This window comes from Micrasema longulum, unplaced genomic scaffold (assembly GCF_059751315.1).
Source record: "Micrasema longulum isolate JH-2025_06_02 unplaced genomic scaffold, ASM5975131v1 h1tg002333l, whole genome shotgun sequence".
Classification (NCBI taxonomy): domain Eukaryota; kingdom Metazoa; phylum Arthropoda; class Insecta; order Trichoptera; family Brachycentridae; genus Micrasema; species Micrasema longulum.
The window spans coordinates 1-15274 of NW_028279483.1; the positions used below are offsets into that span (position 1 = coordinate 1).

At 31.0% G+C, this 15274-nt stretch overlaps 2 protein-coding genes across 3 annotated transcripts; one reads left to right on the forward strand and one right to left on the reverse strand.

Moving 5' to 3' along the window:
- Window positions 1–141: 141 nt before the first annotated feature.
- Window positions 142–2041, forward strand: Afti (aftiphilin; the record flags this gene model as incomplete). The annotated part of the gene is given in 3 exon segments (XM_088240043.1): window positions 142–314; window positions 316–341; window positions 372–2041. Coding segments are annotated over 3 exon segments (1733 nt in total), but the record flags the coding sequence as incomplete, so codon positions are not given.
- Window positions 2042–7321: 5280 nt separating this feature from the next.
- mtTFB2 (mitochondrial transcription factor B2) lies at window positions 7322–14877 on the reverse strand. 2 transcript variants are annotated; one of them, XM_088240032.1, is made up of 7 exons: window positions 14261–14877; window positions 12858–12996; window positions 11194–11333; window positions 9388–9552; window positions 8817–8965; window positions 8471–8635; window positions 7322–7984 (listed from the first exon to the last, which is right to left on the reverse strand). In XM_088240032.1, the coding sequence occupies exons 1-7, from the start codon at window positions 14693–14695 to the stop codon at window positions 7855–7857; spliced, it is 1323 nt and encodes a 440-aa protein (XP_088096158.1). In that variant the 5' UTR covers window positions 14696–14877; the 3' UTR covers window positions 7322–7854. The 2 variants fall into 2 exon arrangements, with proteins under 2 accessions (XP_088096158.1, XP_088096159.1); XM_088240033.1 differs by lacking the exon at window positions 12858–12996 and having other exon boundaries at window positions 14261–14865.
- Between the last annotated feature and the right edge of the window lie 397 nt (window positions 14878–15274).

Genomic DNA, 15274 nt, shown 5'->3' on the forward strand with positions numbered 1-15274 from the left:
TATATACTTTTATTATATCCTGCTAGTCATATTATTGTTTTCTCTGAATAATGTTACTCTTTACTTTAAGCTCATTCTTAACTTTTTAAGATTTCACTTTTTTGTTTTTGTTGTATTTAGAATTTTCTTTTAAATTTTCAGCATGCAATGAAAGGGGCGAAGAACATATAGGCAAACCTCAAGTAATGGATAGTACCCTCACCATAGATCCAGTAAGCAACGGTGATCCCCTACCACCCAGTATACTGAATATAGGAAGGAAGATAAATCTGCCGGATACTCACATATTCACCCCTACAGATTCCGAGACTCCGTTGGTCCCATACCATACATTACGATGATTAAAGTACTGATTTTCACTCAGCCGTGAGTACTAAAGATTATGCTCGATCATTTTCCCAAGGACCCTCAGGCAATGATAATAAATCGACAGAAATAGAAAATGAAGATGATTTCGATGACTTCCAAAGCCATGGAAATGTTGACTCTTCCAAAATCGTCGAATCATTCTTACCTGTTGGAAAAACAGAAAATACCGATGAAAACATTGTATCTTCAGTCTTGAATCCAGGAGAAACTGACCCAGATTTTTCTATGACGGAAAACAGTAATTTTGATGATTTTGGAGATTTCCATTCGGCAACTTCTATTCCTTTCTCCAGTCCGCACATCGAGCCTCTACAACCTGCTGGTCTGCTGGAGCCCGTTAGGCTTTCTCCTATGGTTCCTGTTGTCAACTGGCCGTCGCCCGGGGAATTCACCGCATCTACTATGTGTGGCTTTCCAGATGTGATTGAAAAGAGTGTTTCTTCCGTGAGTACCGAAAAGTCAGTCCCGCAACATTCGGACACCTCGCATAACAAAGTTTTTCCCTCGGGTCCTGTATCATTTTTATTAAAAGAATCGAAGATTGACGCTGAAACTTGCGCCGTTAGTAACTCTTACTCATCCAACACTCGTGGCGGAGAATTCGAAGAATTCAATGATTTCAGCGATTTCCAATCTTCGAACCTGGTGCAGAGTAATAAACCGTTTCACACATCTTTAAAAGATACTGTTATTCCAACACATAATATTTCTGAAAATATTGCTGAAAGTGTGTTTTCCAATAGTGCTGATCAGATTAATGATGATTTTGATGATTTCCAAAGTGTTGAATATAATCCTACATATACCAACTACCAAGAGAAACCCAACTCTAATTTTTCATCCATGCCAACATTTTCTCAGAACAATCCTGTACCTGGGTTTTTTAATCCCCACGTTAATAACTACAGTTTTACCATTCCAAAATCACCTCTCGATCCAATACCGGCTCACACGCAACGTACTGAGGACTCTACGTCTAAAAATACCTCGCAGCAAATATTGCAGCCCTTATCCTTAGAAAACTACTCTCAAATTAACTGGCCAGATCCAGGTATTGATCTTCAGGACTTATCCAGATTCAATCCTATTAATTCCATACAATCTTATAGCGAACCGAAAACAGTTGCAAGAAGTAATAATACCCAGACCAGCGAAGATGACGGTTGGTCGGACTTCGTCTCTATAAAGCCTAACAACCAATCATCGAGCCACTACTTTACTGCGTCTCCGAGCTTCAGTCAGAATCCGGCAAATCAAGCTACCGATGACAGTGAAGATTGGTCAGACTTTGTGAGTGGAACAGTGCTGCCTTCGAGAAGTTCTAACGAAGTTAAAACAATCAGTCAAAATATACATTCCCAATCTGGTAATTCTCCGTATTATAAAAATCCCAACCAGCCAATAGGGAATCCTCCTTTCAAGCCCCAACAGCACGTGGGACCTAATGTTGGCACGTTGCCTCACTTGAGTTACGCGTCTCCGAAATCCGCCATCACTCGACTTCATAATAATAATAATCACCTACAAAATTTATAGCGTCATATTATTTCTACAAGGAATGAGTATATTGCTTGAAAATTACGTGATCAATACTCTGAAGGACTTGGATACTGTGACATGTGATATTTTTTATTGCTTTTTGACTCTTGTTTTTTGTATATTTTCCCCAATTGCTCATAATATTGTGTTTGATTAGTACTTACTAAATAATTTCGTTTATGCTTTTATTGCAGTCAATTGTTAAAACATTTTATGAAAAAAAATATAGACTGTTTTACTTACAGAATTGGTATTACATTTATACTAATCACATTTTTAAAATATTATTTGGAATACCTATAAATTTCAAATGTGTGATTCTACTAAAAAAACATGTGAATTCCATTAATATTTTTCATTTATAATTATATACACAAGTTAAGACAGATTAATGTGATATGCTTTTAATTATTGACTAAAATCCAATTTGTTTTGATTGATTATAAATTGTGAATGATTTATTTACACTACTCTCTCAGTAATTCGCCACCTTAAAAACCAGGAAAGTGTCCAATTAGTGAAAACAGCAGATTATATTACAAATATTTTGTAAAAAACAGTTTTTATTGAGGAATCTTTGGGAGGGTTTAACTATATGAGTTGCAGTTGTCTATTGACAATTATTGTCTCATCCTCAGAATCCAAGCCTCGATAAATTTATAAGTTTATCTTCAGTAAGAAGTGGTGCATATTTTTTTAAGTTTTTGCTGTCCATTCTTCTAAAATATTTGCTCGAGTTCCGAGTTTTTAGTCAATCTCTGAATCAATTTTTCTAAGGGAACTAAGTTCGGTCTATAGGCACGCAGCGAACTACAGAATTCGACATACGAATAGTGGCGAATTATGGAGCCTAATTTTGTGCTTTCAAATAGTAGTTAGATAAACGAACGGCGAATTAATGAAATAGTTCTGTACATACTTTTATCTAATGTAGTTATTGACCAAATTTTTCTCCAAAAAAATATCAACGTGTATATATTGTTCTTTATTTAAAAAATAATATTGTGTAAAATAAGATACCTTAGATATTTATATCATAATAAAATACAGACTTTTATGCACATGATGTGAAACATAATAGACAAAAATATTTTCTTAAATGAATGTGTATATTTTTTGTAAATAAATAACTAAATCAATTGATGGATAAAATATTCTGACTATATATGTATATTGAAGATAATTATTGTCAATTTAGTTTATTAGTAAAAGCCTATATGTAGTTAGTATGCATAGATTTATTATAAAAATGGGTTAGGACTATCATTTGTTATTATAATAATTAAAATTTCATGTTTTAAAAGTAAATAAATTAATATTTAGAAATGCATTCAGTGTCAGTTATGATTTAAAAAATGTTTTTGTTATTGGAGTTGAAAAATAATGATGTTTTATCGTATTTTCTTATGCAAACATTTTAATATCAACAATATTTATTTTTTAGTTTTAAGGGTGGTGATATAAATATGCAGTCTGTCAAAAACCAGTAGAAAACATTAAAAATCAGAACTAAACTGATTTTAATGATGGCAACACCAAATTACAAGTATCTTGTTTTGCAATCGATTTACTACAAGGTTACGATGTTTTATTTTAGTACTGCTGTTTTTAAAGTGTTAAAAAAAAACACTAGTGCCCTATATTATTTTCTATTCTTTTGACAAATTGTAACATATTTGATTGTTTTTATTTTATTTTATAGAGAATCTTTATGTTTTAAAACAAAAAAAAAACTCTAACAAAGGGTCATGATCGAATAATTAATGTAACAAGAATTTAATTTGGAAATCTTAAATTTCTGTTTAAAAAACAAATTTTTGTTTTCGACTATTGCAATTTTGTCAAATCCCCATCAGGGTAATTTGAAAAGGTCACCGTTAAATTAGCTTAAATCGCCTCATAGATGCATAAAAGTGGCCGATATGTTTTAGATCTCATTGTATTAATATCGTTTGCTATAAATAATAAAATTTTGTTTCATAATTTAAGAAAATTACTTTTGATTTCGTACTATTATAAAATTCAGTGAATTAAGAAATTTAGTGCTATAGAAAATTGGATAAAGAAGATTTTCTTACATGCAATAAAAATAGAGCATTTCATTATACGGCGAAGATTCTCGAAAATGAATAAAAAATATATAAAAATTAAATACTTTGAAACATCACAGGTTCAGGTCAACATGTATTTACAATAGCTGATCAATTATGTAGCCATGTTTAGCATGTTTTGAAGAGTACAGGGTTCTCTTTTTAAATTTCAGAAAAACTCACTTGTATTTGTGACGCCACGGGCAGTCAAATTTACAAAACTTTTAAAAAATCATTGCGGTGATAATATGATACATAAAAATATTTGAAAAATTGCTAAGTTTGATAGAAATTATTTTTTTTTTAAAAACCATTGAACTTCCTCATTGTCTTTCTTAACAGAGTATTTATTTTATATTTTCTCTCAATTTATTTATAAAATGATCATTTAAAGATTGCATAATAGTTATGTTAAATAGGTTTAGCATTTTTAGATAAAACATGTGTTAATTTTTTCATATTCAGTTTGGCTTTGTACTTAATGCAATGTGATGTAAAAATGTCTGTATTAGAAGGTAATGTAGCTAGTCTGGAAATTATAAAAGAGGTAAAACCATAATGAATTCAAAATAAATTTGTGTTCATTTTAGCTTGCAACAAGAGCCTATTGTAATTAATTTGTGATGGTAATTCATTTTGTAAAAAATATTTCACAGCAAAAGTACTCAAATATCTTTCAAAATTGACATACATGGTTTTAACACCTCTCAATATGCAATGTGGAAAGAAAATGCAATCTCTATGTAAAAATTTAAAGCCGATGAACAGGAGTAACCAAAAATGTTGTTAGTACCCGTTTTCTTCTGTAATTAGTTTATTTATTTGTCTGTGCGTGTAAAATTTACTATCTGTTTCCACCACTCTATTTGAATTACCAACTATTTGTCTTCATGCATCTTGTTCATGGAAAATATGACATTTATTAAGGTTTTTTTTTATATAATTGAAATGCGTCTAGTTTGTAAAACAACAAATATCTGTAACAACATATTATTATGTTCAAATTCTATTTATTTACCATAATCTTATGTTCTCGAATGCATTATTCTTTCAATTGTAAGTAAAAATGGAACAGTTTATTGGTCGAATACTCTGTTGTAGGACAAAATAGAAGCAGACATTTAAAACACTACTTACTATATAATTTTGTTATAATGTGTACATTTTAATAATTAGAGTTTTGTAGTATTACTTTTTGACATGTTAAATACTGTGTTTATTAATGATTTACCATTGCTTATAATGATTTATCCCAATAATTTAAAGAATTATGTATGAAATTTGTAAACAAGTGCATTGTGATTAGAGGTAGAAAATAATTGTATATAACTGTGTGGACTTTACTTAACATACATTTCGTTACTTTCTTATTGTGAACACTTTTATACATTCATATGGCTAAAAGCTCTTTTATAATGAAGTGATAAATTAGTGACTAATAGATATATACTGATTAACATTATTATGTAGATTTCTTTATCATAATTATACTTGTTTATAAACATATTGTCACTGCGCCAGCAATATCTATTAAGTATTTTTTTTAAATGTATTTTTATTTTCTCGTTAAAATTACACAATTTTGTTTCATTGTCGTTTGTTTTAAAAAAAAAATCACATATTTTTCCTTTTTGTTATCAATAAAAAAAATATGTACAGTAAAAATCCGTCATCAAAAATTACATTGTTTAAATTATCTTCTTAATTTAAAAAAAATGTTACTTAACAGATATTGACGGCGCAACAATGATATTCTAAGCAAATCACGGATGATTAAGTTTTGCGGTTACTGTAATTTAAATCTGTACATTCCATTAGCTGTAACTTTTTGTGGATTGAATGATCACTATTCTTTTTATGTTCTGAATTTTATCACGTTAATTTAAATGTAGATTAGTTTTTAACATAAAATATGTGTCCAAAATTGTTTCCTTCCCTCTTACGTCCTTTTAACACTGTAGGAATATTAGTTATTGATTTATGAATGTACATACCTTTGTATATTTCTTTATTTATTTCTTAATCGTGTATGAGCTGTATAAAGTGAAATATGAAAGTGATTTCGCAATATTATCCTGTTATTCGCTAAATATTTTTTTAAAGGATTTCTAATAAATTTCAACAGATCAGATGTTGCTAGATATTGAAAATAACACCAAAAACAATTGTTTTGAAAAATTAAATTAAATTAAATTAAAATATCTATAAAATTCACTTTATTTTTTGTTGAGCAAGTAGATTTGTTACTTACCATTAATATTTTAAGATTTTTTTTCTTAAATTTTTACTACAAAAGTATTTTCACAAATAATTCTTGGTAAAACATTTTCATTATATTCGATAATTGGTGGAGGCGATACGGTTGGCTGGGCCATATACTACGTATGCCTCCTGGAAGCCTTAACCACGCTTGCCTACATTACAAGGCATAATGTTCTCGACGTCCTGGAGGTCCACTGCTGACTGTTAGTCGGCAGTTTATGTCAGAACTTCGGGACGAGAACCTGACTTGCATGGAGGCTCTTTGTGGATAGCATATGCTCCAACTAGGGAGCAAACATGGAATGATGATGATGATATTTGGCTCGAATATCCACCCAACTTACCCAAGGACAAACAAATTTTACGCACCTCTTGCGTGTTGGGCCACCTGTTTTTACTTCCAGTATTGTCCCTGGCATTCATTGATAGTTTTAAAAAGTTATACGTAATTTTTATAAACGTGACTGTCCAATACAAGTTGTGAAGAATTTGCTGTATCAGAATTTATAAAATCATATCAATAAACTGCTTATTACTATTCATAAAGGTTTCAACTAAATTACTTCACAAAAAATTAATATAAAATGACTAAAGGAATTTGTAAAAATTTACATGTGAAAGTTGAAATAAAAATCAATTAAAATTAAAACAGAACGGTGAATATTACACAGGGTAAACTAGCCAATGACTGCTCTGTAAATGCCTATACCTCTTTATTCCACTTTCAAAATAATATCTGTTTCTGTTCAGTTATCATTTTGCTTTATTACGATTTGAACTTCAAAATAGATTTTATTGCCATGTGTACTATTTATTATGTATAATTTATGTTTTTTTGAGGTTCTATATTCCTTTAACTACAGAGTTGAGACATTATGTACTTAAAACCAAAATCTTTCATACGGAAATAGTGTAAATTGAAAATAATATAGAACTCTTCATTTTGTTTTAATTAGATGTGACTGTTAAATTGTTTTTTTATTTATTATGTCAAAAAACATGTAGTATAATAAAAATTTAAGTGCTGAAAGTTGTGTATGTAAATAAATAAACATAAATTATTTTATCAACTAGTTTTATTAAATCTATTAACATTTCACATGAATAATTGAGAGACTATAAAGAAAAAAAATATCAAAGTAAGTTTTCAATCCATTTTTAGTTATCACACCGACGCTACCTTGTAGCCATTCTACCATACTCTGTGGAATAACTTTTAAAAGCACCTTTAGAACATTCAAACATAATATGCAATTATGTGTATATTAAAAATATTTCAACTATGTTCAATAATGTTTGGCAATTTTTTTTTTGCAATTGAAAAACGAGAACTGGTGATACTTATGATATAATTAAACTGACTTCTGGTATGTAGGTTCTAAACACAAAACATGCTATTGTTTCAAGCGTTCAGTGTGCTATACATTCTTAACTAAAGTTGAAATAAAATACATACTAAGATTATTAACAATAAAAAGTGCAGTAATTTCTTTAAAATGAGTTTTTTTTTGTTTAATTGTAACAGTATTTTTTTTTTTAAATCCGAGTAGTCTTCAATGATGTTGAATTTGTAACATAAAATTACGCGAGTTATTTATAGTTCGTTGGACTCATCTTGATCTAAATCATCTTTAATGTCGACACCAGTAGATAGAGTTTTAGAAATATGATTTTCCATAGCTTCTTGAAACGGACAATGCTTGAACTCGGGCCATGAAATAAATCTGAAATATATAATTATAATCAATTCAACTTTTAAAAACTACAAACGCAGAAAAAATCTGAATGGAATAACAAATCTTAACAATACAAATTTGATCAAAAACAAGATAATGCCATGTACATTTTTCGATTTTTGTTTCCGTTGTGTTTATAAAATTTCGCATGATTTTATCAATCAAAGAGAACGAATTATAATAATTCAAAAATTCTCTTAAATAACATTCAATATTTGGGATCTGCAGAATCAATCAATTTTACTGACTGATATTATAAACAAAATCAATAAAAAAGTTTTTTTCCCTTTCAAACAGAACGAGACGAGAACTATTTTATTTAGCTAAAAATTGAATCACACTGAAAAAATTTAAGATTGATGTATTTTACAGTTCATCAGAGGCAAATAGCAAAAACAGATTTTCTTTTGTTCGAAAAGCACTAAAGAGTAAATCACAAAAAGTGTGTTTCTACAAATAAGAAATAAAACTTACTTTTTAAATATTGTAACTTTTTCTGCAGGTGTAAGTTCAAAGAACTGTGTGAATATAGTTATATGTGGGAGGGGTGCATCTTTTTCACCGGGTGATGTATTTACGTTGGTTCCGGGAGGATCCTGACCCGTTATTAACCAAACACCGCATCCCGGAATCCATTGCCTAAAAAGAAATATGTAAATATTTTTGAACATGGTATTTTTTATTCATAATGATGGACTCAAATTTTGAATTACAATATTTCTTGATCTTAAGATTTTTAAAAACCTAGCTTAATTGTGTCAAATATCACTTAGGCTTCTATGGCTCTTCTATGGAATTTCTGTTCTTAATATATACTTACTCTAGCATAGGAATAACCCGATTGGATTTTGACATCAAGTGGTGTTTGAAGAAATACCAAAGTAACGGCAAATCATCCGCTCTGCAAGGGAGATCCTTTTTCAGCTTAATGCGAACCAAATAAACATACTCTTGGTCATAGTCTTTTATCTGGAATAAAAAATGGTTTAATTTATTGAAATTCGCTGTTAAGTGATAGTAGTTTGAATAAGCAAATAAAAGCCAAACATACATAAAACTGAGAATATCAAATAAAATCTAGGCATTTTGTAGGTGAGAAGAGTCTTTTAGATAACACCTACACAAAATGTATGTAATACATTTAAATAAAGTTAGTTGAGTTTTTCCACTGAAATTTCTTGGTGGAACTGCATTTTTTGTAACAAATAAAATGTATTTAGTTTTAACTGCACTGTTTTAATAATATTCACCAGTAACCGGGTTTCGTTATGACCAACACCAGTCTGACAATGTTGGTCGGAAAATTATAAATAAAAGTGGAATCAAAAAATAAATTAAGTATTTTTATTATTAAAATAAAATTTCTTTAAATCAAATGAAAAAATGAGTACCTTTTCTTTTTTAACTTTCTTATATTGAGTACTTTCTGATTCCCAGGGAAGGAAATTCCGCCTGGGCAATTTAGTCATTAGTTCTATATCGCATAGGACGTTGAACAGGACAGGAATATAACGGTAAATTCTGTGTTCTTCTTCTGTGTTAAAAGGTATCAGATTCTAAAAAAAAACATCATAAAGAAACATTATAACAGAGAGACATATATTTTTTAAATCAATTGTTAAACCATACATATCAAAAAAGAGTAAAGAATCATAAAAATTAGAGCTACAACTGATTTACGCACTGACAAAAACAAATCATAATTGGATTGCTTATTTATGACAGGTTCTGACATTCTACTGATGCTGCTTTTTATGCACAGGGCTGGGCAGGGAAGTATCCCTACTTTCAAAGTGGCATTGTAAAGGCAGGGGAAGTGTTGCAAGGGTGGGGATAGGCTCTAATGACGCAGTAGCAATGGAAGTTTCCATTAGTGCTGCCGTCAGTTTTAGACATCGCTTGATGTCTAAAACTTGCTCAAATGAGCAACGCGCTTTTGCCGTCGATGTGTATTTTCTCCAAAACAAATCTATTGTTGCAGTACAAGGTGCGATGCACACTCGTTATCGAATTCCCCCTCAAAACGCCGTTTTTTTTATGGGTAGAGAACTTCCGTGCATGTGGTAGTTTTGTGCGATAGAGAGTTTGGGCTAACGGGACCAGTCGAACTCCAGAAAACATTGAACATGTAAGAAGATCGATTTTGCAGTGTCCTAAGCGTTCTGCCGGCAAGCATGCGTCCGCCCTGGCGCCTTTCAAATGTACGGTATGGAGTCTCCACGATGACCTTCACTTCCATCCATAAAAGATGGTTATCATTCAAAACTTGCTTTAAGATGCGTGTTTTTGGGACGAGGCACACTTCCAAATTTCTGGAAGTGTTAAAGCAAACATGCAGTATTGAAGTGGTGTGAACCCTAGTGAAATTCACGAGAGACCTCTCCACAGTGAGAAAGTGACAGTTTAGAGTGCAATCAGCAGTGAAGGCGTCATTAGGCCATATTTCATTAAGGGGAACAACCATGCTGTTACCATGAATACTGAGCTTCACACAACTTCAACAAATGAATTTGGGACTAGTGTGATTTCAGCTGCTGGTGCTTCAGCCCACTCTGCTAGAAATTTGATCATTGTTTTGAGGGAAAACTTCCCCAGGCGCTTGATCTCCCGATACAGTGACATTCCATGGCCGGAGTTTACTCCTTGCGACTACTTTTTATGGGGCTAACTCAAGAGTTAAGTGTATAAACATCGACCCAGGACCCTAGAAGCCTTGAAGTAGGCCGCATTCTGAAACAGATGCTTTGCAGAGTTATGCAGAACCTCAGAAACCGGCCACAGCAGTGCATTTACAATGAGGGACATCATTTGAATGATCTGTCGTTTAAAACCTAACAACATTAACTTCCAGTTGTAGATATTACTGATACAAAATGTAAATTTGTTTTGCCATTTTCTGTTTTTTATTCATTTATCTCAAAGTTAGGGATACTTCCCTGCTCCACCCGTATAAATGAGAAATAATCGATAGGTAAAAATCTTAAAGAGGAGAATTGAAGGGAGATTAGCCTCCACGCCCTCCACCTTGTGGTTGGTTAGAACTTTTGCCTTACATGCCTGAGGTCCCGGGTTCAGCAGCAAGATTGACATGAAATATCTATTTGAAAGGGTGATTTTCACTGCAATATTTCACCATTCTCGGACTGGATATGACGAGCAAGACTGATATTCATTAAAATATTAATAAATGAACTTACATAATAAGATGCCGGTGGAAGGGTTATGAACAATTCTGGTCTCCCCATTTCAATAATTCCTTTTTGGAAGATTAAGGAATTTATTAAATACCTAATAAAGTTTAAGGAAGGCATGGCACCAACAACTTTTAGTGAAACATCTGCGAAATAAAACAATGTGATTAAATGCTGAGCTTAACACACGACTGAGTTACAACACGACACGAGCAGAATTGTAACAATAAAAACAACTGATATTACAGACTATTTTTCACACAATGAATACTAAAATGTTTTATACTACTACAATACTAATTTATGCTGGGAATTAAAGGTACAACAATAACATTTGCAATTTTTAATTTTTACAAATATTTTTCAAACATTACAAAAAATAATATTTTAAGTATGTCCAAATGTTTGTAGTCTAGAATTTAACCCTCTTAGGATGTCATCTGAAGAGACCGATATTCCAACCAGGCAAAGGAAATGACTATTTCGTATTTATTTCAACTTCTGAATTTAATTTTGGTATTTAATTTTTGGTGTCGGCCTCGTGGTGAGGCGGTCAGCATGTTTGCCTACTATGCAAGAGGTTTCGGGTTCGATTCCTGACATGGTTGGCATGAAATACTTATTTAAAAATGTGTTTTTACACTACAATATTTCACAGTCCCCTGGACTGGCACTTGAAGCGTAAGACTGATCATCCACATGCAACAAAAAAATATCAAGATACGCTTTGATTGGTACCAATGCAGTGTCCTATGCACCATTATGTGTGGAATGGGAATGATGATGATTTATTTTTTATTTTTATCATTATTGAATGAGTGAATGAGTCCACAGCACTAGCCACGGGACCAAATTTAAACACAAACCAAAGGGATTCAAATTATAATGATTGTATTCTGAATAAGTTTCAATAGGGAAATATAACAATTTTTTTTGTACTTATTTACTAATAAAAAAATATTTCAAATACCCACGAAAACAGTCTATTGCATTGTTCACGCCCCTAATACATCACAATTTTTAACAGTTTGATTTTAAAAGTTATGTATGAAAACAGTTCTCCACAATATCCATGTTGATTTTGAAAATACAACTAATTTTTCTAAATCCATTTCACATATTTTTATTGGTATTCGTAGTATGTGATATTTATTTTATTATAGTGTAATAATATATATTATTTTTTTATAAAGGATCTTCACCGACAAGCTATATAAATTGGCTTGGTGAGTCTTATGATTTACAGTATATTCATCATGAACTTGTACCTTTATTGTATTATAGTAATATAAAAACAGAAATGAAAGAATTGTCTCGCTAAATAAAGTCAACAGATGTCTATTAGGAAGCGCCAAATAATGTGAAAGGACGCGGGGGTAGTGGTTTATTTGTGGATTTTTATTTTTTGCATGTGACTATACTTTGCTTCATATACAGCCATGCTGACGATTAAATGTCAAATTACGTAAAATAAATACAAACAAGTGAAACCAAACATGATCATTTTAATTTAGTTATGTATTTCATAAAGATAATTTATATTGAACAATTCGGTTTATAGGGTTCTGTTATATTTAATTATAAGATTTTACAAATAAGAGATGTATCTGATAAAACTACAGTAAACTTCCACTGAGAAATTTCACTAGCAAATTTAAATATGTTATTACCGTTTGAGTTTTTGTGGATATCATTGAAAAATGTTTCTACCCGATTCCCGCCATCCATTTTATCTTGAAATTCAAGTTTCCACAGACCGAGAAAATCCCCGATGAGTATACGCAGATTTGGATATTTTTCTTTTAACTTCTGTGGAAAAAAATTCACATAACAAAAACCTGATATTATAAAGTGTCGGAAGATTCATGTTGACTATTATTGAACACACGTGTATGCCTCATTTTTGGAACTTTGATATGATCAATGTGATTAGAAAGCTTTCAACATAGTTTCTACAGCCAAATGGCTTTTGTAGTCTTCCGTTATATTTGCTGTTTACTATAATAGTGGTGTCACTCCAAATTTAAAAAAAGATTATTTTACCAACTAATCTATTTCTTTCAGTGTAATAGTGAACGAACACCTAGTTTCTAATAATTTCCACTAGATGGTGTTAATTGTTTTTATATGGTACTTAAAAACTCAAATAATTGAGTAAGTCACAAGTCACAGTAATATATTTAAGTATATCCACAGTAAATTAGTTTTGCCCCAATTTATCGTTTCGGTAATGGATTGTACTGAGTTTTTGAGTACTAATGCATTACAAAATGCAATAGCAAATCGGAAGAAAACTACATGCATGTATTTATAGCTTCAGATGCCTATGTTTTTAATCAGCCAAATTTAATGAAACTATTAATGACAAAACAACGTTTTATATTGTGAACTTAACTAAAAAAAAGCAAGGGAGACGGATATATCATTTGTATCACATTCAACGAGATCCGCCTTACCCTTTAAGAAAACGCATTACCAGTGCAAAGAAAAAAGATACGATATATCCCTAACATACATTCTACCAATTCATGGTAAATATTATAAAAACCTAAAAATATAATAATCAACTCGTTCGTTTGCATCTGAATCTGGAGAACATTCATCTGATGATGAGTTAACTAGACTTATGACTGAAATTATATCAAAATTCACTACAACAGCGAAGCAACTCCCAAAAAAATGGGAAAACACTAGTTTTTTCATTAATTGTAATAGGTATTTAAAATGTTATTTTGACATTACTAACACTTAATGATGTTTTATTTGTTTTGTAATAAAATTTCTTAAATGGTTCTGAAATAGTTTTTTACTATATATTATTTATTTATTTTATTTTTGCAACATTAAAACATTTCCGTAAAAGAAAAACAGATGACGCGGTATTGCAATATCACCGACGATATGTCAGTAGTTACACCCACAGTAAATTTTGTTTTATTTTTTTTAATTGATTAATTTCACATTAAACGCTTGCCTGTTTTGCGGCCGTAACCAATGTTACCCCGGACCGTGTTCCTCAATATATTTTGTCTATCTTTTTATTTTAGTACTATAAAATTTATTTTGAACTTACCAAAAGTGGTGCCTTGTGAAAAACAGAATATTCGCAAACCCTTAAGTTACTTATACCGCATTGCAGAAGCTCAGTTGTTAAGCAACCGAAACCAGGATTTATTTCAAGAACAGGAATATTTCCTTTCAGCTTATCAACAAGTATTGTAGCGATAGTCTTCGCTGTGTCCTTAGAAGTGACATATAAACACTCCGGGATAGAGCGTCGAATTTTTAATAAATGTGGAGAAGCCAAAGCCTGAATGTCGTAATGACATTTCTGAGATTCTATATAATTTAAAAGTTCTTTAGAGTTAACGCGCTCCTTTTTTGGTTTATCATTACTTTTAGCAACCGCTACTTTCTTCGGAGATACTGCCGCAGCTGTACTAAACTTAAAGGCATCGAAATTGATTGATCTTTGCAAATATTTCACATTTACAAGTTTAATAAACATTCTCGAAAACTTTTTTTTTTTAAATAATTACTTTTCGGAGGTTATAGTGTAAATATCAGACTTTGTTGGGCAATTATTTTGGTATTGTATAAATAGTTTAACCTAAAACATTTAGGTGAAATGTCAAAACAAAAAACAAACACAAAGCATAGATATTGATATCTTATCTTACCGGTGACAGCGGTAAGTACAATATCCAGTGTTGCCAATGCTTATTTTCCAAATTACCCAAATGGGGAGAAAACAAAGTCCCGATTCTCCACAAATTCCCTACATAATTATCTCAAGAAAGAAAAAACTGTTTTGATAAAATATATATAGAAAACATGAAATAAAAACTGGCTAGAATCGTGAGTGTAGCGAGGGTCTTCCATCGGTAACTTTGCCAGTTATGCATTTATAATATTACTATATTTTTAAATTCAAACAAAATTGACATAAAGTCTAATCATCCTCGATATTTCGAGGGGACGTTTGTGAGCTCTTAAGAAGAATTTAAACAAATTTTGTTTAAAGCCTACTCGTACTTTAAAATTATCTTGCGCTTTTTCATAAACAACTTTTAACAACCATTTACAT